The sequence below is a fragment of the Acanthopagrus latus genome, chromosome 9 (genome assembly GCF_904848185.1).
Source record: "Acanthopagrus latus isolate v.2019 chromosome 9, fAcaLat1.1, whole genome shotgun sequence".
Taxonomy (NCBI): Eukaryota; Metazoa; Chordata; class Actinopteri; order Spariformes; family Sparidae; genus Acanthopagrus; species Acanthopagrus latus.
Genome location: NC_051047.1, coordinates 17,766,208 through 17,792,237, shown reverse-complemented (window position 1 = coordinate 17,792,237; position 26,030 = coordinate 17,766,208). Strand labels below are relative to the sequence as shown.

The 26,030-nt window shown below is 42.1% G+C and overlaps 1 protein-coding gene across 2 annotated transcripts; it reads left to right on the top strand.

Moving 5' to 3' along the window:
- The first annotated feature begins 304 nt into the window (after positions 1-304).
- On the top strand, positions 305-10,591 carry arsh (arylsulfatase H). 2 transcript variants are annotated; one of them, XM_037110717.1, is made up of 11 exons: positions 305-420; positions 2,528-2,683; positions 3,039-3,160; positions 3,283-3,405; positions 3,488-3,690; positions 5,821-6,041; positions 6,394-6,530; positions 7,602-7,739; positions 8,410-8,569; positions 9,043-9,164; positions 9,290-10,591. In XM_037110717.1, the coding sequence occupies exons 1-11, from the start codon at positions 413-415 to the stop codon at positions 9,685-9,687; spliced, it is 1,788 nt and encodes a 595-aa protein (XP_036966612.1). In that variant the 5' UTR covers positions 305-412; the 3' UTR covers positions 9,688-10,591. The 2 variants fall into 2 exon arrangements, with proteins under 2 accessions (XP_036966612.1, XP_036966613.1); XM_037110718.1 differs by lacking the exon at positions 305-420 and adding an exon at positions 902-1,041.
- Positions 10,592-26,030: the final 15,439 nt, after the last annotated feature.

The following is a 26,030-nucleotide window of genomic DNA, read 5'->3' as shown; positions in this document are numbered from 1 at the left end:
TGCAGGCCAATCTCTTTGCGGGAGTGTCCTTTCAGAGTCGTTAAGGACACGTGTGAGCTGAAATCAGAGTCGTCAAGGCCACTTGTGAGTCGTTGACCCAACTGGCCTTCGTGTGGGTCTTAAGTGCTAGGTGAGCCCAGGGGTGAATTGTTGTTGAACTCTGTGCTGCATTGTAAGTGGGTGATAAGTAATGTCATAGGCCACCTCCTCCGTTCAAAGACGGTCATTCCAGTTTGACATAGATGGATACTTCTACCCAACATGTTTGCACTGTTGTGCTCATTGAATGATTTTTCTCCTTTAGATGAAAGTGGACAGCAGAGTCATGACAAGTGGCCATGACGACTCTGAAACTCAGGTCTTCAAGAAATTGAAACGCATCCAGTCGTCTACGATGCGGTGCTTCGAATGAATGATGAGGTAATTATTGTGGACAACTCAAAGACATTTCAACGAGGCTATGTCACTTGGTAGATTAGATTAGATTAGATTAGATTAGATTAGATTAGATTAGATTAGATTAGATTACATTAGATAGACTTTACTTATCCCACAATGGGGAAATTCACTTGTTACAACAGCTCGAGGTGCAACAAGTACAGGAAATAGAGTCAAATACACATAAAATTAAAGATAAATAGAAAAAATAGGATATTTATTTAAAAAAAACACACACACACACACAAAGTGACTGCAGTGGCGCTCCTTCTTACACACTGGGTGTAAGAGTCTGCTGCTGAAAGAGCTGCTCAAGACTTCCACAGCCCGGTGCAACTTGGCTAACATCCATGAGCAGACCTGTAAAAAGGAAGCGTCAATTACAAACCTCCTCAGTCATGAGCGGGTTTCCCACTTAAGGAACCACTGTTCCAAAGCAGAACATTTTCCCGTGCGCGTTTACTCTGCGCATTAGGGGGGAATTTGGTCGTGCGCTCGTACTCCAGCCATTACAGTAGCCCGAGAGAGGCTGATCTCGTGGCAGATGGAGTATGTATGTGACATTCTGTAGGTTTATGAATCAGTGCATTGTGCAGGTATGAGGTGAGTCCCTTTGCCTTTCTAAAACAACAACACACGCGATGTTTTTCGACTTAAGTGCCGTGAGAAAAACATCCGAATTAACAAAAATGAACCAGGAAGTAAAAAAAAAAAAAAAAGCGTGAACGACGCGTTTGTATAACGGCGAAGGTCCAACTTTGAAGACAGTACAGACTGTTCACGTGTGGTTACAAACTCAGGAGCGTTTATGCAACATGTCATTGTTTCGTAAATCAGCACACAAAGTGAACAGGAGATCAGTCCGTTCTGACATGGTGCCAAATGGCGGTCAGACCAGAGCAAAAACTAGAAATAATTTAAGAAATAACTTCACTGCTGAGTGTCAGCTTTGATGGGACTGATGAAAAACGTTGCCTATAGAATATTTAGCAACACATGAAGTAGTCATTGTGCATTAAAATGTTCCCAAGCAGTGTTTTACGATCATATATGATGTCTTTAGATTCATATGACTACAGTATGTATGTTGTGTTTGACTGCTAGTTGAGCCAATTTGATATTGCATGATATTGTGTAAGATTATTATGTGTTCTAAGTGTCAGTGCCCTTTGAGACACACACACACACACACACACACACACACACACACACACACACACACACACACAGAAGAATGTGGTTGACATGTTCCTGCTCTGTGACTATGAATTTTTATGGATAATCCAAGAGGTTTTTAGCTCTTCAACTCAGCAGAAAAAAATCACGTTTGTAGATAGGTGGGTTTCCTTGGACAGAAAGTTCTCAAAAGCAATTTACTAAAGCTGTCAGACAAATGTAGTGGTGTAAAAGATTCTCCGCTACAATGTAGTTGAGTTGAAGTAAAACTTTGCATAAAACAGAGATAGTGAAGGAAATGTACTTGAGTAAGTGTAATTATGTTCTAGCATTAAGGTTTAATTGACTCTCAGAATTGTTGCTGATTAATATTCTGATGAGTGAACAAATATTTGTTGTTCTTGACAGTATTACTGAATGATATTGGAATAATATAACAGATGTACAGGAATCTTCACCAGATAACTTGTATAGTAATGTTTGGAAATATTCATATATTCATTCAAGAATGATTGGGGTGGATTTGGATTTTATCAGACAGCCAAAGTTGAACTGATGAAGAATCGTCACTGAATGTTGTTTAGCTACACGCGCAGAGCCTGAATGCACCTTACAAGAAACAAACTCCATGAACCCAATCAGACCAAATTGTGAAATATTAGACGGCCTTCTCTTTTGGATTAGTCATCATGTGAAATGAGAACCATGAGAGTTTTCCTTCTATATTGTGCAGCAGGAAGAAGTTGTAGCAGGACCTGTTTAAGTTAATTTGCCTTACTTGAAATTGCACAACCTGCAACGTTGCTGTTGCACATGCACTCACTCAGATGTCGATGCTGAAACAATATATATGTATAATGCAGCCCAAATTTTTAGTCAAATTCCATTTACGTGTTAAATCTTTCATCCGAAGGTCCTCCCTGCTGGCACATCTTCTTCTCTCCCTGCTCCTGATAGTAGGAAGTGATGTCACAGCGGAGGAGGTGGGCAGGAGGCCCAACATAGTCCTGATGATGGTAGACGACCTGGGCATCGGTGATGTAGGTTGCTACGGCAATGACACCATCAGGTCAGTCCTGAAAAAATGAGTCTCAGTTCTGTGCCTGTGTGTGTTTTCCTCAGCTGCTGACCCATTGTCTGCTTCATTTCTCTCTATTTTCAGACATAAAGTTTTCATTATCAGAGGAGACCTATTATGCTTTTTCCTTTTTTTTTTCTTTTCCTTCAGTGCTTGCTTGATTTTGAAACTTAAAAAACGTCAAAGTCTGCACCAACAGAAGCTCCTCTCTCCCACACAAAACACTGCCCCTGAAATGCCTCGTCAAAAGTCCCGTCTTTAATTCTGTGACTTTGTGACAAAGTTTAATTGATTTCATTGTCTCTGTCCCTGTTTCACGTATTTCACACCCGTTCTGTCCTGGTAGGACTCCTAACATCGACAGACTCGCCTCTGAAGGGGTGAAGTTGACTCAGCACATTGCAGCAGCTCCTCTCTGCACTCCGAGTCGGGCCGCTTTCATGACGGGGCGTTATCCCCTCCGCTCAGGTAACAGATACCTTCATACTTGTGCACCCGATGCAAGTAGGAGCCTCCTGTTCATATTTGTGCAGCAATGATGGGGTCCATGATGTTTGTCTCATTGTATTTTTGCACGTGTGTCTGACAAGGAATGGGCAGCTTCGGCCGTGTGCAGGTGCTGCTGTTCCTCGGAGGTTCAGGGGGGCTGCTGCCCAGTGAGACCACCTTTGCGAAGAGGCTGCAGCAGCAAGGATACACCACCGGACTAGTGGGTAAGGAAATGTACAGGGAAAGACTTGTACAAGGGAAGACATGTGATCACACTCCTGCTGATTTTTGACTGTCTCTCTGCAGGTAAGTGGCACTTAGGTGTAAACTGTGAACACAGAGGAGACCACTGCCACCACCCGAATCAGCACGGCTTCAGCTACTTCTACGGCCTGCCGTTCACGCTGTTCAATGACTGTGCGCCCGGAGAGGGGAGTGATGTCCTGGCAGACTTTCAGCATACAATCCGAAGTCTCTCCATGATGCTTGGAGTTGGACTTCTCACACTGGTGAGGGTGATTTTTTTTACTTCCCTCTCCCTAGATATGATCACACAAAGGTACATCTGGAAAACGAGGCATATGATATGAGAGAAAGATGGCTGAGGTAGGAAACAATGCACAAAAGCAGAACGAAACTGTGAGGTACACTAGGGCTGCCAGCTGAAGTTGGAAGACAAAGAGTTGCTGTGCCGTTCACCCCAAGGCAAAATAATGAATGTGTAATCACTAAGACATGAGCCACAGGGCTGAAAAAAAGATTGGGAGCAGCTGCAATTGTGAAATACATAGTCAGGGCAGCCAGAAACCTGTTTTAGGGGGAAAGCAAAGTCATATCGATACTGAAGTACAGTTTAAAAAAAAAAAAGAAGAAGAAGCTTAAAACAAACACTTATTCTAAGGAAGAGAAATAAAGGCACAGAAATGAGCAGCAGCAAAAAGTCATTAAAACTATTTTCATATCCAAGTTTAGATAATTACATCCAGCATGCCTGTACAAAGGACATGATGTACTACCTGGTGGGAATAATTAACTTAGTAATGGTTTGTGGTACCACCTACTGGTGAAATCATGGAACAGCCTTAAAATCCTAGTGTTTAATCCCCAGACCATGTTCGTATATGATGTCAACATACATCCAACCAGCGCAGCTGTGAACACCCCCAAGAAGCGCTGGGGATGCATTTGAGATCCGATCAGAGGTGGTCTGAGCACTGAAGAACAGGCTGCAATAACAGGATTACACGCTGTCTGATGTCCGTGTAGTTCACACAGATGTTTGTGAACATACTGTCTGTTTCGACTGACCATTGACACAGTCACCGCCATGATTATCGCCACACTCCCTTAAAGCGCCAAAATGCAACCTAGGCTTTTTTTGTGAATGTATACGAGTCAAACCTTCATGTGAAATCATAGTTACGACGAAAGAGTCACTTTTAAGATTAACATTATTTTCGATTTAGTGTTGATCTCTGAATGCGACTTAACATGGAGGAGAGTTACTGTGATACTATGAGCAAAGTTTCATGTTGTGTCAAGCCTACTTAGTGTTTTAAAAATAGCGATTTTGATGCCCTTAGCACTCCCATTGAAAATGAGTTTGAATACGGTCTCTCGCCTCTTTCGTCGCTGTTACGCTTTTACATGAAGGTTTGACTCAGGTACATTCACAAAAAAAAGCCTAGGTTGCATTTTGGCGAGAGTTTCGCTTTAATAAAACACTTGATTTTAAGAGTTGTTGCCTCAGGAGAAAATGAACAAATCAAATCTGCTGCAGCATCACTTTCACAGACAAAAGTCTTTTTTATGTCTTGAGAGCCCGCTGTCTGCTTCTGTGTCTGAAGTGCATCTTATATCCCAACAGGCACAGTTTGAAGGCACTGTTTCAACTGATTACCCCATTTCCACCAAATGTATTAAAGAATATAACATACTGACAGTAATCACGTCAAATTTTACAAGTACAGTAACTACTAAGGGCTACTTCTCTGATTGCCATGGAAAAAGTCCCCATACTCCCATGTAATTGTGAGACTTGTTGCATTCTGGGAAACTTTATAAACGTTGTGAAATATAGTCTGTAACAAGTGTTACTATTTGGGCCTACTTGATAATTCAGCAAACATTATACAAAAATATCTATTTGTTCCAGTGATGTAGGTGTACATATTGCATAGAGACGGGGGAATGGATATCTGATCATAAGCGGTCACTTGATACACATAGAAGCACATTTAATATCTGGTGGGAATTGACGGGCTTGAAAGCTGTCTATGTGTGATCGGATCACTCAGGATGGATGGTAATAGCTGGTCTGAATTCTCCCCCAGATGCTAATAAGAAATGACATGGTACAATGAAATTACATCTCCAGTGCAGTGCCAGTGCAACAGCCCTGCAATAAATCCTGTTCTTGTGGAGATGTTAATGTTAAATACTGGTCTAGTATCAAGGAGATGTTCTGTTCACAGGCACTTTATATCATACTGTATCTACTTTATAGCATAACTACAGCTAGCGTTTTGTTATAAAGCCCAGTGTTATAAAATGAGACATAAAAGTCTACCTTGCACCTTGAACTGTGCAGCAGTGGTCTCAATCAGTGTGCATACTTAATATGTGTGTTCACTTTTCAGGTGTGTGTCCGTGTGTTTGGCCTCTTTGAAATCAGCCTGTGGCTCCTGGTAGCACTTTTTTTTCTTGCTGTCCTGGCGACCGCTGTGTGGTATGTGCCCTTTAAACTCCTGCCGACCTGGAACTGCATCATCATGAGGAACCAAGACGTGATCGAACAGCCAATGACAGTGGAGACGGTGCCCCAGAGGTTGCTGGGAGAAGCACAAAATTTTATAAAGAGGTAAGATGGCAGGAGCAGCCCAGATTTCACCACCACCACCCTCTGGGTATCTTCGTTGGTGCGAACAGAGCAGCTTTATTTTACCATATCTGTGGTGTGATCAGTGATCAGCCTTGTCTGATACCAGACTGTGTGTGAAATAGTACTTTAATTGAGTACTGAATTTAGTCACACTTTGGCTGATCTTTGCTTGGCATTTTATAATTTGTTTTTGTGTTTATGTTTTAAAAATGCAACTGAAAGAATCCAGCTGGAGTTTGTGTTGATGGAAATATTTGAAATCACACTTATGGTTGATGCCATTTCTCTCATATTACCTCTTCCATTTGTTTTCCTCTCTTCTCCTCTTCAGAAATGTCGATCATCCGTTCCTCCTCTTTTTCTCATTGGCCCATATTCACACGCCACTCTTTAAAACTCCCGCTTTTGCTGGCAAAAGTCGCCACGGACGCTACGGCGACAACCTCGAAGAAGTGGACTGGATGATAGGTGAGTGAGGGCTCTGAAGCCAATATGCCCAAATTGGCATGCAGTGTTAAATGTTATATACTGGCCTGTAGTTTAAAGAGAACTGGTGTGATGGCTGGCAACATTTCACAAAAGTGTACACGTCCCATCATTACTGTGGCCACCATGTATACTTAAACTACTCTGTACATGTGGCATTTTAAATGTTTTGTATATACACTGGGGTCCAAACGTCTGAGACCACACTGAAAATCTCTAAAATTTCACGTAAACCTGGAAACAATCAGAAAGTTTGAGGATTCAGGAAATAAATGAAAGTGTCACAAGTAAAATTGTTTTTCTAAGCAAAGAAGGACTTTCTTCACGTCAAATCATGGCTCGACTCCAGGTTTCTAAGGTGGAACTCTTAAATATTTAACTCAAAACCTGCGTGATCAGGCAGACCCAAAGTGACCCCACCATCAGGAGATCAGTACGTCATGCTTTGTTCCCTTACAGACAAACTTCATCACAGATACAGAATTTTCTTAATAAACAAGTCAAGACTTCTGTCAGCAAAAGTCCTGTGCTGTCTTGTAGTGTCTGTCTCAGAATGAGAATGAGTAGAACTTTCTAAATGACTTGTGAGGAGGGAAAACAACGCAGAACGCCTGGGCTTAGCCAAAGAATACCCGAATTACACAGTGGATGATGACAAAACTCCTGTTTACTGATAAATCCAAGTTAACGATTAATGACGTTGACAAAAGGGAGGGAAAGTGATAGCACAGTGTCAAACTCTTGCTGGGATAACATGAGTAATCAGGTTTTAAACAAACTTGTGGAGTACCATACTCGGTTGATTGCTATCATTACAGCAAAAGTATAAAGATACTGAAATTCATGTCCATTTTTCAAAGATTCGACTGCTCACCTAAACTGTTTATATTAGCTTATATTATCATTCGTAATAGAAAAACATGATTATATTCAATAGATATTTCCCGATGAGTGAACTCTGACTTTAGACCCCACTATAAACCCGAACTGTCCTTTAACCATTAGCAAAGTCAATCTCACTCAACTCTAACACCATATCTAAATGCTTTCCAGGTGAAATAACAGAGACGGTGGACTCGCTCGGCCTCGCCAACAACACTCTGATGTACTTTACCTCAGATCATGGTGGACACCTCGAGGATGCTGATCCACTAATTGGCCAGAAAGGAGGCTGGAACAGCATCTACAAAGGTAGATGTCATCTTACACTATTTTTAAAGTCTCAAAACACTGTTGAACGGTATATAAAGCCTGATTAAAGGAATATTCAGGCGTAAATTGAATCCATGGTCTAACACCGACCACTAGCTTATATAGTTTTAGCAACCTCAGAAAAGACCACACGATAACAATACACTGCAGTCTATGCCTCCAGCATCCATGGTCTCAGCTTGCTAAAACTACATAAGCTAGTAGTCGAAAAACTTGATTACACTCACACTTCTATCACAGTTTGAGTTAGGCTCGTGGCTAATCAAGTGCTAAAACTAAAATATTACAGGACAGGATTGAAGGATACAATTTAGTTTGAATTGCATTTCAGTTTTAGTACTTTTCTTAATTCAGCACTATTTTATTTATAGAATAATGTCTTATTGAATAAACGTATTTATGGGTTTCCTCTGCGTACCACTAGAGGGAACTTGTGTACCACCATCACAGTTTGAGAATTTGTGGGTTTAGATAATCTCAGGAAAGTAAAAGCATGTAACTACTGCAGTTACAGACCGGTGCAGTAATTCTGAATATTAGTCTATAGTTTGTTTAAGTGACAATTATACACAATGCTTACGTAATTTTTACTGCAAAACCAGAATTATTTATGTTGATGTGTGATTTCTCCATGTTTCTCACCCTATAGGTGGGAAGGCTATGGGTGGCTGGGAGGGCGGGATCAGGGTGCCAGGGATTTTCCGCTGGCCTGGCAGACTGGCAGCTGGAAGAGTAGTGGACGAACCCACCAGTCTCATGGACCTGTACCCAACACTGAAATATCTGGCCGAGGACACACAAGCAGACAGGTAAAGACTGTCTGATACGGACGCCTCGTCTCCCCTGAGCTTTGTTCCCAGAGAGGCTGAAAAGCGTCTGTTATTTATCGAATACAACTGCACAACAAACTATTGTTTACTTACAAAATGAAGGGAGTAAATACTGTACGATTACTTATTCTAAACTTGAAAATGATAATTAAAGTGTTCTGGTGCCAGATGATTACAGTGCGGATCCAATAGTACTTCATTATCTGTGAACAACCGCAGCTTTTGTTTTGGAGGAGGCTGCTGTGTGGACACCGATTTAGCTAATTTAGCTCATATTGATCCTGGCATAGCAAGACAATTAGTTTTCTTAATACGGCGGTTAAGATATAACAATTGCAATGTGAGATAGTTTATCATAAGACGAACGGTCTAGAATATCTTTCTGCATGTAGTATTTTGGTTAAACTGTCTCCCTCTTTCCTCTCTTTGTCTAAATTGTATGCCTCTCCCAGACAATTAGATGGTTATAACCTGATGCCGCTGTTGGAGGGGAGGACAGAGCGGTCAGAGCATGAATTCATGTTCCACTACTGTGGAATGCACCTGAACGCAGTACGCTGGCACCCACCTGGAAGTAAGTTCACAAGTGTAGACACCGACATGCATTTTAAGCATTTAGGAGAAACATTTTTTGACCTTTTTATGAGGTCTGATTATATATATTTATATTCACGAGTTCCCTGTTGTGTTTCCATCCAGGTGACTCCATCTTCAAGGTGCACTTTTTCACTCCCAACTTTTCTCCCCCGGGAGCCGGCGGATGCTACGACACTAAAGTCTGCATGTGTCATGGAGAACACGTGACGCACCACGACCCACCGCTGCTGTATGACCTTTTCCACGACCCCTCAGAGTCCCGCCCACTGACCGCTGATACTGAGCCGCGATACGCTGAAATCCTTGAGTGGACTGCCAAAGCTGTGGAGAGACACAGAAACACCCTCACAGACATACAGACGTCTGGTGACACCAACACAGACGCTGCTAGAGTTCAAAACCAGCTGACATGGAGCAAGATTCTGTGGAGGCCCTGGCTGCAGCCCTGCTGTGGGACTTTTCCATTCTGCGGCTGCAAAGAGGACACAACGCTAATTTAAGGGGAAAATCCATCAGATAGTCACATGAGGGTGAAAAATACAGCTCGGGTTGGTGAAGCTCCTCTGGAATCTGCTGCAGTGTTCTCACATTTTCTAGAATAACATGATACTGTACTTTTGTATTGAGCATTCATGACTTTTAGGTGTTCAAAACATGTGATCTGAAACGGTTTGGACTGTTGAATGAATGTGAAAAAAAACTGTCCTGCTGTGTTTTTTTTGGATTCCCAACAAGTCATTCCTCTTATCAAGAACGCTTTGTCTTGTGAAAAGTTTACTGTTATTGCACAGAATTTGAACTAACTTAAAATTAAAACTAGTGAAGTGGCCCTGTCTGTTCTGTTGCTTGGCCTCCAAGCACCAGTATCATTCACCTGCAGAGCTGTAGAACCAACATGGTTGGAGAAGCAGTTCCAAGACCATTTTAAAGATATGCCTTTTAAAAACCTGATCAGTAGCAATAGCAATATGAGAGTAGGCTACTAGTTTCGGACAGTTCATTAAGGGGCTCCCAAAAACATGCTTGCGTGTAAAACTGTGGGTCTTGAACTGCGGTGTCTAGAAACTACGGCTCTGTAGGGAGTTGTCGTCATCGCTGGCAGCTTTCTTTAGGAACGACTTCACACTCGACACTCAGCAAAACACACACGAGTGTGAAGTCCAGAAAGTCAAAAGACAGACTGAGGCTACCTCCTTTTCAGTTAGATGAAGTGACCCAAAACTAATTAAAAATATAGCAAAAGTAAATAAAGACTGAACAGTGCATTGACTGCACAGAATTTGTTCCTCGTGCATTATTACACTGCACATTTAAAGCGAAAAAGATGCATCGTTACTAATATGAAGGAAATTTTGTTGTTTACATGTGTATTTTTCATTAAATAAATGATGTTTTGTCAGCTGGTGCCTTTTTTTCATCTTTGTCTCATCACCGTAATCTCATCTGAATTATTTCCTCTAATTTCTGTGAGGCCCTTTGTGTCTCAGTCCCTCGGCCTCCTTCCAGACTGACAGTGAGGTTATCAGACCTGTTAGGCTTAGTGGTGCTTCTGATTTTTAACAACTTAACTCCATAATTTCACTACTTTATAATTCTTCTCCACGACATTTATTTGATAACTTCAGTCACCAGTTACTTTGCAGATTCAGATTATTCAGTGTTGTGGGCGGGACACTGAGTGAGAGCACAGAGTGGTGACTACAGAATCAAAGTAACACACTTTTTATTTTTTTTTTTTATTAATAGTAAGACACGGATACAGATAATCAGAAAAATGCTGAATATCGCCTGATAATCGGCGTGAACAACAATCAGTGCATCTTTGTGCTGCCACAGTGCTTCATAATAACGCTGTTTTGTCACACATTTTTAAAAAAAATGCATTTCATATTGCAGTTTTACAATTGATTAGAGTAACTGGGCAACCTTCATGTTAAGGATGACTTTTTCACTGATGATAAGTCAGTCAAACATTTCACTTAAGGTAAGACCTTTGATTGATTTGTAATCTGGAATTTTTACAGGTGCTAGATGTACTGCTAGCCCTCCTGGGCTGTTTGAGCTGGCCAACCAATCACAGAGCAGCATGACTGTCACAGCCATGTGACCCCATGGTCATTTCTCTCAGCCCCATCAAGGGCCAATAAGGTTGTGGGGATAGAAGACAACTGTATTTTTCCTTATTTCACACCCATGTCTACTATGGGACTGTCATTAATATTTAAATGCCACAGTCAAGACTCTACAAAACAGTCATGGTTACCGTCTACAGTCACAAACTTTTATATCAGTCTGTATTATTTTGTAGCTAAATGTGTTGTTCAGATGTTCGAAAGCTTGCATGGTTTGAAATAAAACAAATATACCTGCATTTTTAAAATGTATTATTTGTTTGAAAGAAGTTACAAATGTAGCAATGACTTCTGGGAATTTCAAGGCCTGGAGTGGACCATGTCTGCGTGGTTGTTGGAAGTTGGAGATTGGAAGTTGGAAGTTGACTGAGATTAAGCTAGCAAAAACATGAATTGAGGTGTCAAGCGACACAAGGGGGAAGCAGAGAAAAACAGAGAGAAGTCTCAGAGAGCACTGTTGGCTGACAGTGAAAAATGCTGGAAACTAACTGATTTGTTTTTAAAATCAAGTGCAGCTTCAGCTAGCACTAACGCTAATACTGCTAGCACTAATGTTAGCGACACAGCTGAGCCAGGACACCAGGGAGAAAGACAGGACACTGAGGAATATGAGCAAGAGGAGGATGAAGAGGTAGACATGGAGAACTGCATGAAGGTAAGACATGTTTTTATTACGGAGTGGCTGGCTCTGATGATTTATTAGTCACTGGGGTTGTGCATTGATATGTGTCCATGTTCAGATGCAGTTGTTTATAGCATGGGAGTTGACGTTCACCATCACTGGGCATCATAAGTGCATGTTCTTTCCGTGCGTCAAGAGTTAAGTGCTGGTGGGTTGAAATGCCAGGGCTGTTGTTGGTTCCCAGTCCGTCACTGGGAAGGACTGGGAACCAGCAAGAGCCCTGGCATAGAGATGAGTTCCTCAGGCTGGAGTTCAGACTGAGTGCCATTAGAGGGCAGAGTCAGACTGTGGTTGGAGGATAGTTAACTGTACTGTGTGTCACTGTGGGCTGGCGTGCCAAGGCATGAGTTATGCTTAAAAATCAGGATTTTGCATATTTCCAGTGGCAAACACATACATGAGCATGATGTTAAGCCTGTAATATTTTGATATTGCTGTAACGGAGCATAATATTACATCAGTATTGATCTGCTGGAGGTTATAGAAAACATTTCCCTTATGCATTTTTGTTTGCTTTTAACTCTTCAAGTCTTTTTTGCTGCTCCATTTCCTTGATGTCTGCCATCTCTCCTCCTGTTTTCTTGATGAAAACTCCCAACTATCACTTCTTCCTTCCCTTCCTTGTCATCCATGTTACTTTGGTGTCAGTATCAGTATTTTTTGATATCATACAGGGAACTTTCTTGTCGGTCGCTGCCCTTCGGGAATGTCAGAGCAGAAGGTCATCAGCAGGCTAGCACTGCTCAAGGACGCTGAGGCAGGGTGGATGTGGTCCAGCAGGATGTCCCAGTTTGACCACAAGGACGCCCCGTGGCTCCACAGATTTTCACTGATAAGAGACCTTAAAGACCGTTTGAGCGTCTCCATCATCGGCTTTATCATCATTGATTATCATCATCATCAACACTCACGCCGCTTTCCTCCAGCAGTGGCTGGCTGTCAAAACATCAAAGCTCGCTCCGGCGCTACAGCCTATAATTGCTCTGCTTCCTCCCTCCTCTCTTTGTTTCTTCTTCTTCTTCTTCTTCCATTCCTTTGTCCTCCCTTCCTCTTCCTCCTCCTCCTCCTCCTCCTCCTCCTCTCCCTCCAGAAAATTTCCCCACGCATCATCTGCGAGTGAGGAGGGCAGTTTCATCACCATCATCATCAACATCAACACAGTAATCGCAGCCATCATGGTCGTAGTATTTACTTCTCTGCCTCCAGCAGAGGCCCGTGCATCAAACACTCAGTTCATTACAGTAGCCACTCCATTATATCTCCAACGGTAAATCATGCAGCCGACCATACATAACGACGTTTGGCCGTACATCAAAGTTAATGATGGCTGGTGGGATGGAAACGTTACGGGCCGTACATCATGTCACATGTGCACACGTAATGCTCGTGCACACGCGTGCTCCCAGTAGACCATGTTGTTTGGAACCGATCGCCGGTTTTTCTGTAAAGGTCAGTGTTTCAGCAGCTGCCATAAAGCATTTTTACAACCCCTCTGTTTGACACACATAAACACACACACAGAGGCCGGACAGATGAGGAATATTGCGTGGCAGCTCAAAACATGCTGGAAATAGCTCCCCTGCAATCGAGCATGGCACGCCAACGCGAGCAGCTGAGAGCTCCTGTTGCATTGTCTTTTCGGTGCAGTTGTGGGTTTGTGCTTATTGTTTTGGATGATGCCAAGAAAAAAGGTCATTATAGACCGGAGAGCGTTAACAGCGTCGGTCAGCTGCGGTATCTCTGTTGTGGAAGTTCTGTCTCTGCAATTAGTTTTCACCGCCAATCTAAATTTGCTGACAATGTCAAGCCCCGACAGTGTTTGTTGTGTTCGCAACACTTTTGGAGTTTGAATTATAAAAAAAAAAAAAACAACATCCGGATGCAGGCTGATTAAATGTCACATACACACACACACACACAAACAAGCTTCATCCTGTCCCCGTCTGCTCAGATTACTGTTCTGAACTGCTCACCTTACGTTGGCTAATAATAACCACTGAGATAAATAGTTTTTTGGGGAAATGTTCTTATTAGCTTTCTTTTTGAGAGTTGAATGAGAAGAGGGACATCATCCTCTTGTCTGTGCTGTGAGGGTCCATTGTGGAGGATTTAGGGCGAGCTGTTGGCAGTTTGGTAATGTAATATTCATAATTATGTTTCCATCAGGGCATGATAACCTGAAGCGAAAAATCATTGTGTTTTTGTTTCCTTGAATGAGCCTTTTACCTTTATAGAGGCAGCTGACGGTGTTGCACGTCCATGTTTCTACGGTATAGCCTGGAGGTCAGTGGCTCGATCTAAGTTTTATGCATTTTTGCAGCCGCCACAGGGCAACCCAATCACCAGAATGAGTGTTTGCCATGCACATTTTTGCAAACCATGTATATGTTGTGTTCAGGTTCACTTTTCTATCTTCTGCTCAGACAACGCTGTGCTTATGGTCTGGTTTGGTTAAGGAGCAAAAACTCCTTGATTGGGATCAGGAAAACATTATGTTTTGACTTCGGTCGGCACCAACATGGCAAGAGATGTCCCAGCTTGCAGCAGTGGAAAATCATCCAGGTCTCCTTAAAAATATCCAGCAGTGCTAAGCTTCCTTGTTGAAATGCTGTTGTCACTGGTCGAAATTGATTCTGGGGACCAGACGTTCAGTTCACCAGATATCCATATTACCATAAGGGGCTTCCTTTAACTTTCGAAATAGGTAAGAAATTACACTTGTGGTCAGAGTTTCACACTATCTGAAGAATAAAAATGTTGTATATTTCGCAGCTGATCAATAACTGAAATGACTGAAATGGTGAAATACCCCTTTAAACTTACCTAACAAGCTCTCCTCCTCGGGAAGACATCCTGTGTGTATTTTAATCCCCAGCACTGTCACCGTGAGAAGACGGGAGGAGATAATTGGAGACCTACAATCACTGTTTGTTGTCAGTTGAAGTGTGGGAAGGAAAGACACTGAAAATCTATTTATATTCATGAAAATGAGGGCAGAGTCTCTGTGGCCGCTCAGTGGCCATATTACTGTTCTGCCGGCCTGAGGTTTTGTTGAAACCACAGCCGACCTCTGCGGTAAAGCCATCACGTACGATTACGATCTACAGTCCAACGTAGCGTGCACTGTTTGCCCTCTTGTGCCTCTTATTATTTCCTCAAAATTAAAGCTAATGTTGTTTGCAGGGGCTTGAAGGACCTGGAGCTACATGACCAGGGAACTAAACAAAATGTACACGGCTAAATGTTGAAAAGTTGAAACGGGTGGAAAGTTTTCCACGGATGTAGAGGTTCCTGCAGACTTCTTAATTCTCAAACTCACCTAACTGACCAGTCCAAGAAGGAAAACCTCGGTGAATCTATTAACCCAACCATCTGTTTCTCTTACTGGTTAATCTAGCTTCTGATTTCACCTGCAACGATAGATTGCCGTGGCAAAGCAGCAATTACACACACATTACAGGTCTATTACATTAGGATTGCACGGAAAATGTGTGTGATGGATAGAGAGAGAGTCTGCGTCAGGTTTGTCAATGAATGAGGCTTTTAGAGAGAGCGGGCGGAGGTGTTTACACTGCTGCTAGTGCCAAATGGATTCGTGTGTGTGTGTGTGCATGCACTAAACTGTATGTCTTACAGTGCAGAGAAGTGAATGTATTTGCGTGTGTGGCTTCACGCTTATTAATATCATAAATGTCAGCTCAGCAGAGGCAGATTTTGTTGTGTATATGTATCTGTGTGAGATTATTCTGTATGTGTGTGTGTGTCTCCAGCAGCAATCGGCCAAATTGTTACCATGTGAGATGGGATCCAGGGGGATGAAATGTTGTCTCTGCTGGGGAACTTTCACTACACACACACACACACACACTCAAGCACACGCGCACTAAGACTAAGTGCTTCTAAGCCGCTCTCAATCTCTGCATGTCTGTCCTTGTATCTAAATGCAGATGTCACTCTGATCCCTGAGACCTGCAGGTGAGTTGTGCCACGCCAGACCACGTAGCGTTTTTTGTGTATTTGTGTGTTTAGTGTGGTGCAGCGTCTGTGGTTTTACGTATGTGTCGTGTTGTGTACCATATGGCGAAAATTACCCCACACAGAGGACAGCACTTCAGGCGGGGAGCAGGGCATGTTCACACGCACAAAGAAATATGCGCAATGTGCACACATAATATAAAACCACCGACCTTAAAGCAGAAATAGGCGACTTTTCTACTTTCCCCGTGGCTTCATTGTTAGCAACATGACTTACGCTAGCAGCCTGGCTACTGTCCAAAGTAAAAGACAGCCATAAGAATCCTGATTTGACCTAGAAACTCTGATCTCAGTGCAATAAAAAGGCAAAATAAAACACTTGGTTATATTAATGAGTAGGCACGTTTGACTTACTGATCTAGAAGAAAGGGTGGCCGTTTCTTTCCAGAGAAACATCAGTGGAAGAGCAGAACAGACTTGACATAACACCTGCAGTCTCCACTGAGTGAATGCGTATCCTTGCGCTTTCCATTGAGTGAAACCCCGTCTCCTCGTATTTGTTTGACCTCGATTTCTATCCATATTCTCCTTCTAGCAACCAGGCTTTTCACACCCCTGATCCTGTTTCAGTTGCGCAATGGCACATAATGCTTTCAGAGTGGGGCATGAATCAATGCTCAGCTGCTTAGAGTTGGGTGGAGGGTCGGGTGCAGCACCTGATTCTCTGGAGACAGAACACCTGGAGGGCTGCTCACATCCAGAACCATTTACCGACGGGAGGAGAGCTCAGAGATTATTGTAAACTTCTGGGATTAAAAAGTGGATTTATTCTTTCCCATTTATCAATCCTGATTTAGGAGCGCACAACTCAACAAAACGATAACGAAGGTCGCGTTTGTTTTGGACATTTTTAATGCTGAATTCCTACATACTATGTCATTAAAGCAAAAAAAAAAAGTTGTCTATTGCATGTTTAGAACAACATGTACAAGCCACTTTCAGTCATTGCTACAGTGGTGCACACACACACAAACACACTTGCATATGTTCACAATCACAAACCAACACACTGCCCCCCGCGAGCTTTAACATACAGGCTCTCTTTGGTGGCAGGAAGTGTTTAGTGAGGTGTGGTTTGATGAACAACAGATAGCTGAATAACTGGGCTAATGGGACAATTGTGGCCTATCACAAACACACACACATACACACACACCCGGGGACTGTGCTTATTCTCTCCCCCTGTCCTGCCTCTTGAACTGACAGGATCTGGCTCCGACACTCTCATCTGTTTTTCAGTTTAGCACTCGAGAGGAACAGCCTTCGGGCTTTTTCGTTGCCGAGGCGCGCTTTTGATTCAGGGGCTGAAAGAGAAGAACACATGCAGCAAAAAGCTGAATTACTCCCGGTTAGTGGGACGCGTCAGGAGCGGTGTGTGTAATTTAGCAGAATTACAGGTTTTCAAAGGGAGACCCACTCCCGCATCTGACACCTCGACCTACATACACACACATACACACATACACACAAACACACCGCGGATGCCAGTTAACATGTAGATCTGGCTCACTGAGAACTACACGTATGGCCCGCATATGCTCACTCATCCGACTTAATGGTTACAAAACCACTAAGTAGGACACAGCAGTTCTCAGGGTTTGCATTTTTATTCCTCTGTAACTCACTTACTTCAGTCTGACATAGATTATGTGAAGAATTACCACATGGTTTGGTGGAACTCTCTCAGGATCACGGAGTGTGATCAAGTTCTGTTTTTTTTAGGTGCTTTGGGCACAAGTTTAAACACGAACGCCAAAATACCTGTTTTTTTTTTGTTTTTTTTACACTAAATAGCAATAACCAAGCAGTAATTAGTTTAAATGCAGTTGTTTAAACTGGATTTAAACTAAATCCATGTGGCTTTCCACGAAAATGTGGCAGAGCAGGAAAGAGAGAAGAAAAGAGGAAGAATTTACTGGGCAGCTACGCCACCTTAGGAATTTCACCCCAGGAAATACGTACAGTAATGCTCGGAAATGTGTGACACTAATTATTATTAAGGAAACTCTGTTAACACTGATGGCACACAAGCTCACTTAAGGAGGAAAGAATGGATTTTAATTATAGAAATTAAACAAAGAGGAGGAAGTGGAGGTGGCTGCAGGGGAGACAAAAAAAGGGAACTGATTTCCATTTCAAAGAAATCTCATCTGAGGATCTATTGGTCTGTTCTCGTAGGAAGATAAACAAATTCGTTATCACAAAGAAACACACTTGTTAATATTACCTCAACAAAGAGAGTGTGCCTCCAAAACAGGCCAACAAATTCAAATGAATCAATACAGCAGGAAATAAAAAGCTCACAAAAGAAAACACGGCAGAAGCGTCCAATTCCCGAGGAAATATTGAAGTTTGAGACCTTACGTGCAAAAAAAAAAGAAAGAAAAAATGTAAATACAGCTGATCCATTTTTAAGCCTTTGCAACTACAGGACCATATCCTCTATAACTCATCCTGACAGGGGTCTAGGCTGGTGAAGAGCAGAGGGATGGGACACGGAGCGGGAATGAATAATGGAAAAACTGCTGTGATGGTCAGCGAAGGAGGGAGGAGGGGGATGTGTTATGGAACAGATGATAGTGGGAATAGAGGACAGGGAGCGGAGGCATAGCGATGGGAGAAGGGCTCGAGGTGTGACCAACATGATACAGACTGGCTGATGGCAAATTGAACATTTTTTTTTTTTTCTCATAGAAGAGAAAGAGAGCGAGGGAGCCAAAATATTCCCGAAGACGGAGCGCAGCCTTCGTCGTGCTCTTTCATGTATCGACAGCAAGATGAACAGGTGGTGGAACTGAGAAAAACACTCGTGCTGTAATGATCGGGGTAGAAAATAGGAGGAGACGGGCTGAAGTATGGAGGAGAGAAAGAAAATAATTGCGAGGCGCTGATCAAAACCTTAAGGGTCTCACTCTAGAGGTGGAGGATGAAAAGTTAAAACGAAACAGTACCGAGGCAGCAGGAAAAGGACACTTTTGAAGAGACTGACTGAAAATAAGTTCCTCACTCTAATAGCGGAGGGAAACTGTAGTCGTCCTGTCGTACAGAAAGAGAAAACAGAAAAGAGAGATAAGCAGGAAGCAAGAGGCAGAGGCAGGTCTGACAACTAAAAGAGAAGCAGAAGAAGCAGCAGTCCCCTGGATAAACCGCTGATTTGTTCACACCTGTATGTGTCATAGGTTACATACAGCATCATATTGACAGTTATACAAAACACGTCATATCATGTTCACATCACTTGTTTATAACCCTTCATATGAGGAGGTGAAGCGGATGATGGTGGAAGGCTGCCAAGCCAATGACCGCAGTTCAAGACTGTGTTGCAGCTTTTGAAAGTGACAAACCACTGGATATTTTTCATCAGGGCATTTAAGAGCCGTGTTTGTGTTGACAAAAACAAGTATTTTACGCCAAAACCTGTTCATTTTCTAACCCTAAGCAAGCGGTTTTTGTGTCTAAACCTAACTAGAGCAGAGGCACAGTGTTGTCCATCCATCCATCCATCCATCGTCGTCCGATTATCCAGGCTCCGGTTGTGATGGCAGCAGGCCGAGCAGGGTAATCCAGACGTCCCTCTCCCCAGCAACGTTTTCCAGCTCTTCCTGGGAGATCCCAAGCTGTTTCCAGGCCAGACGAGATATACAGTATAATCTCTCCAGCGGGTTTTGGGTCTGCCCCAGGGTCTCCTCCCCATTTGTAGTACCTGGAAAATATGATCAGAGTGATACTTTTTACTCCACTATATCACTTCATTCATTCAGTCATCTGTGACTTTGCAGATTCTGATGAATTAAGACAAAATATAATCAACAAATAGATTGTGATGTTGTAAGGTGAAATAACAGACACGTTTCTGTGGGTTAGGGTAGGGAAGATCGAGAAAATTAAATTTAAATTAGACCAGCTGCAACATTAATGTGATTTACACATGAATACATAATGCATGGTAATCTAATATAACCACCGATTCTAAAAAAAGAAAAAAGTTGGGATGCTGTTTTATACAGAAATAAAACAGAATGTTCTATCATTCCCTCATTCTTTGGATGCCCTAATTTATGCACAACAGCTATACAGTATTTCTGTGAGAGCAATACCCCTAAAATACTTCAACTATTCCTTTATCGATGCAGGCTCAGAGGAGAACCATGATGGTCCTCTTGGCAGCAGTTAAACCTGAAAATGTAACTACAATTGGGACACTGTGTAAAACATAAATGAAGTAGAATGAGATAATTTGCTCTTCCTTCGGGAGAGACACAAGTTCGGAAAGTTGTTTAATGCTCGGGAACGTTTCGTAAAACTTCTGTCAGTAAACACAGTTCTGTTAAATGATTGCATCCTGTTTTGTTTGATTTTTATTTTTACGTTTTACACGGCAAGTTTTCAGGAGATCAGGATGTATTAAAAGACAAGACATTATTCAGAAATGGGTCATTCTGAATAATAAATACTTCCTGCTTTTAGCATTGCTGTGGTATTTCTGCTTTTATGTTTCTACCTCTAATTAAATAAAAGATCTGAGGGCCGTCAGCCTTTTATTTCCAGGCAGAGGGAAATCTTAATGGTACCGCATTCAATAACGTTGTAGACGATAGCGTCCGATGTTGCAACTCTGTGGCAATAGTAGAAGGTGGACTCGTTGAGTGTTACACTTCTTCTTTGTGCCCAGCGAGGTCTATATGTAAGTGTTTTTGTCTATTTTGGTGTAGAGGACCTTGTCTGTCTCGACCACACTCATGCCCTCCCAGAAGAGTTGAGGATGTAGAGTCTTGTCCAACAGTTTCAGATGTTCAAAAAAACACATACTGTATCGGTGTTATGTTCAGGTGTTAATTTAGGTTTAGTAGCACAGATGTGTGGGTCACTCTGTTGGGGGAAAATGAAAGGAAGAGAAGGGATCGACGTTTCATCTTGAAGGAGAAAGAGAGATGACATGAGAGGCTGAAGGAGAGGTGGCGTTCTGGAGAGATGGCTGGAGTCTGATAGAAGTATTTGTCATCAGCGGAGAGACGAGAAGAGGAGAGTAAGACGAACCGAGGGATGAGCGAGAGAGAGACAGAGTGAAGGAGAGAGGAGAAGGGACATGGAGAGAGATGGAGAGGGGGTTCAGGGGGCATAATAATGACAAAATGACAAGAGGATGATCGAAGCATGGGTCATGTTTACCCACAGGAGAGGCAGAGTGAGAGAGATGGCGGAGAGTCTGGAGGCGGAGAGGCGACAGCAGACTGAAGGGTCACTCTGTTTACGGGGAGAACGAGAGATTGAGGGATATTGATGTGAGGAGGGAGGAGAGAGATGAGGAGAGACAGCTTGGGATGGAGAGAGAGCCTCTGGCTCTGAAAAGAGAAAGGGATGACGAGGCCAAGGAGGGACAGAAATGATGAGAGCCCGAGAGGAGGGGGAAACAGTCACAGAGGGAAGAGATGGAGGGAAGAAAAGAGGAAACCAGGGAGAGAGAAGCTGAAATCCAGTGAGAATATAGACTCCACCGCACAGAGGCATGCTTCTTTGATGCCCTGGACAAAAAAATGCAGGATAGATGAGAGGTCCATTCTGCAGCAAATGTACTAGTTTTTATCCAGATGAGGGAATCTACAGGGAGGGAAAGAAGAAGAGACCGAGAGGCATGAGTGATTTATCCGTCTGTTGGCAGAGAGGAGTACAGACAGAGGGAGCGAGGTGGTTGTTAGAGAAGGCTCTGTCCGGAGATCAGAAAGAAAGAGATGATGGCATCTGTAAAAAGAACCGGGCCTCGAATGTGAATGAAGAGAAGACAAAGATCAAGGTGCTCCAGAAAATCGTAAGACGTAGTCCACCTGCAGAAGCATACTTATGTACTTACTTACATACTTACAGGTCGGATTGAATAGTCGGGTTAGCCATGGCTTTTTTGCCCCCCACCCCGATTGATTTCTTGTAAACAAACATCAATTTAAATTACTTAAATGCCACCTAATCATTATAATACTCTTTGATGTAGTTAAATATATATTTTAGCTTATATATTTATCTTTTTGTATTCATACACAGTTGGTTAGCTAATGCTGTGTAGGTCCAAAAGTAATCTACAAATCATCCACAGGCACAAAGGTGATTAATACATGTTAAGTGATACATAAGGCCCCTTTAAAGGTTATGTTGAACTGAGCGGAAAACAGCAGGTGGCAGATGGGATGGGAACTATGACGAGATACCAGAAATCTGTCCATCAGACTCCAGACACACAAACCTGGAGTCTCACTGAAAAACAGACGATTCAGACAGACTGTCGGTTCCAACAGTGAGACAGGCGGAGAAACACTTCCTGTTACACTGCAGCTCAAGACAGAAAAAACAAAGCTCCAAACCCAAATACCAGAGTCAAAATGAAACCAAATTCAATACTTGCTTACAATTACATTATGTGGTTAATCCTGCTCACGTGTCATAAATCTTGTTTTTGTTTGTTTCTTGCACTCTATGTCACATTTATGCTGTCACTGTCACCCAACATGCTTTGCCAATATATATATATATATTTTTTTTTTTTTCATTTTGGTGTTGCAAGAAAAAAGGCATATTTCAATTTGGAAAAGGAAATGAGAGGGGGAGATGAAGTGTCAGAGGGGTGACTCCTCGCCTGCAGAGAGAGAGAGAGTGATGGCTGAGAGAGAAACACATGAGCGAGGGAGACGGCGGCGGAGAAAGTGCTGAGTCACCCAGTTGGGAGGAAAATGGTGGTAATGAGCGATGGTGGGGCAGCCAGGAGTGGGTGAGAACAGATAAAGGAGGCGGAGAGCCAGGGAAAAATGGGGGAACGGAGGGATGCAGGGAGAGAGGAGCGAGGGAAGAGAGGAGAGAATAGAGTTAAGAAGGGAGTGGTGGGACTGAGGTCATACTTCTGTTGTCATTAGACGTATGTAGGTCATCCCTCTCTCTCTTTTTCCCCTTTTCAAGCACACCTGTTTCTTACTGGTAATGACAGCATGTTGGAATGTGCCTCCAGTGTGTGTGTGTGTGTGTGTGGTTGGGTGTGTGTGTGTGTCTGTGTGTGGCATGTTAAGCAGTGATACAACGATTCCTCCAAACTAAACAACGAAATAGTTTGTCTTGTTTCCACTTCTAGCCCGTCTGATCGGACACTGTTGTCGATTTCAAAACCTTTTAAAAATGACTGATCACATTGTGGCGGTGTGTCTTGTTTCAAGTGTTCAGTTTCATCCCTCAAAACTGACTCCTGACCTCTGACTTCTCCCGGTTCTGCCAAAGGTGTTAGACTTTAAAGATGGTCATAAAAAAAATGGTACAGTGGTTTCCTGAAACAGCTGGGCACTGGGTTTTTTTTAGCAAATGTTACTCAAAGAGGAGTGAATAGAGCATTTGTTGGGGGACTGCTTTCAGTTGCAGATTAATACACATTTGTTGAGCAAATTTTATTTACAGGTAAATGTGTGACAAAGCGTCCAAGTTTGTTTTTTTTTGCCATTTTGTTTGGGACTAAATATGCTACTGAAATGGATCGAGTGTGTACATTTGGGTTTGTCAGCTTGTTTGTTGATTGTACCCTGCTGATTTGGTTTTTATCTCAAAACGGTTTGCATGAATAGTATTACGGGTATGGGCATGACTGTACACTTAAATTTGCTAAGATGCGTTTGTATTGTTCGTTGAACCAGCCAAATGTGGTCTTGGTAGAGGTTACGGGACAGATTATGGCCTTGATTAAAAGAAGAAACACTTGGATTAGGAATAATGAAAGCGCGGTGGTTATGCAGCTTTTTAATTTGATGTTTTACCCTGTCGGCTGCTGCATATATGAGCGGGATAGGCAGTACAGCAGTAAGTGCATGTGGGTGTGAGATATATAATAAAAGACTGCAAATTAAAGAGTGTGTGGGTGTGTGTGTGTGTGTGGGTGTGTTTGTGTGTGTGTGTGAAGCTGAACAAAGAGAAAAGGATCCACTACGGCCTATAGTTTAGAGCGTCGAGCAGCTATGCCAGCACTTCACTGAACAAAACCCATGGACAGATTCTCAGGCAGTCTCATAAGATTCAACAATATCCATGACTTTTTCTCGGACTTGTGTTCCAGGTGTCTTTTCATGCATTAGCCTTACGTCGGCGTGTCCGCCTGTTGGACCTCCTTCTCGTGCCAGAATGTGTGACTGACTTCCTCTCAGCCTGACTCAAATGGGCTCTTTGTTAAATGAACAGATAGTATTATCAGGGCAATGAGCCCAAATGACATAATCCGTTACAGTCTCGTGGTTATGATACCCTTCAGCTTGCTATATCTCTGACGCAAGCGTGGAGAAATTTAAACCCGATCGTCGGACACAGAAGGGTGGTGCCACGGCGATCTGTCACCCTCGTTTAGACTAGCTAAACTTCATCAGGGTGGAGGGTGCCAGTAGTGCTCACTCATATAGCTGCTGGCTTTGACAACAGGAAAATTGATGAAGAGCACTGAACAGTTTTCTTTGTATCAAGGAGAAAACAACTAACCCCTCAACATACTATAAAACTGTTTATTTAGTCCTGTATGACACAAAGCTACCCGTAAAATATTATCTCTACGTCAAATGCTATGGCAGGTAAATTCGATAGCTAAGCTAAATTAGCATGAAACAATATCAGAATAAGTACAAATAAAAATTTTCGCAGACGTTGTTTTTTAAGAATGCACTCATACAGAAGCTGATTAAATACATGGAATTCATGACTCACAGTAAGCAGAGAGCTGCCGCTGCTGCACTGCTTTCTGTGAGACACTCAGGCATGTTGCACCTCTGATCAGCTGATTGAAAACACCTGCCTCACCGCATCACTGGAGACTTGCCGGAAGAGTTTAGATTCTAAGTTGGACTGGCGTTCAGAGTTATGTAAGGCTAAAATCACTTAAGTCTACAGTAATGTGAAGAGTATAAACATACAAAAAAATAAAAAATACGCCCCGTGGTGGTTTGCAGCGCGGCCTTATTGACATGATGTCAGATAACGGCATCTCTGGAAACAGGAAAAGTTTTTCTCCCAGAGAAGAAAATCCTCTCTAACTTTTAGAGTCAACGCATTAACTTATACTTTCTAAAATAGCTAAAAACATGAGCTGAATTTGAACTCACAACCCTGAAGAGTTTCCATTCATTTAGATAATACGAACTGATTCTGTCATGGTCCAGCTTTGCTCCCATACGTGACAACCACTTTGTTATCAAAATCATTTGATAAATACAATTTTGGCGAGCTGCTTATTGTGATAATATCAAAATGCTTTTCTTCACAATATACATGCAATATGATAAAAATTAAATTTGATAAAAAAAGACCAAAACACAAATGGGTTTTGTGCACATTTGTGAATCTTTTTTTCTAGTGAGAAATCTGGCAACTCCAGAAGGTCTGTATTTAAAAAAGCTGGCACAGGCAGAATGTCACCAACTGTGTGAGTCACTTAACTCATGGTGCAAAAATGTGTTTTACCACAACATGGTCAATGTAATCTATTAGAAACATTTGTAAAGAACTACACATCTAATTAGTGCCTAACCAGTAACACAGCCTGCTTTGGCTTATGGCCTCAAACATATTGTTTCAAAGAATGCTGGGAAACCTCAACGACTGACCCAAACACGGTACAATATATATTTCATATATGTTGTAAACGTATCCTTCGTATGTATATATATATATATATATATATATATATATATATATATATATATATATATATATATATATATATATATATATATATATATATAAATTACACATACATTGTTAACATGTATAGCCACAGAATATTAAACCATATAAAAAGTCAGCATACATTTTGTATGTATGACATGATATGTATATACACAAATATACATGGTTTTTAAATTCTTTTCATATTATGAAGCTATATCTTACTCTCGATCAAGTGCACCTCATATATTACATTTCTGGGGAAAGAAAATGTCACGTATTTGATACAATGATTTTGTAGGTTCATAAACCCTTCATATTGTCA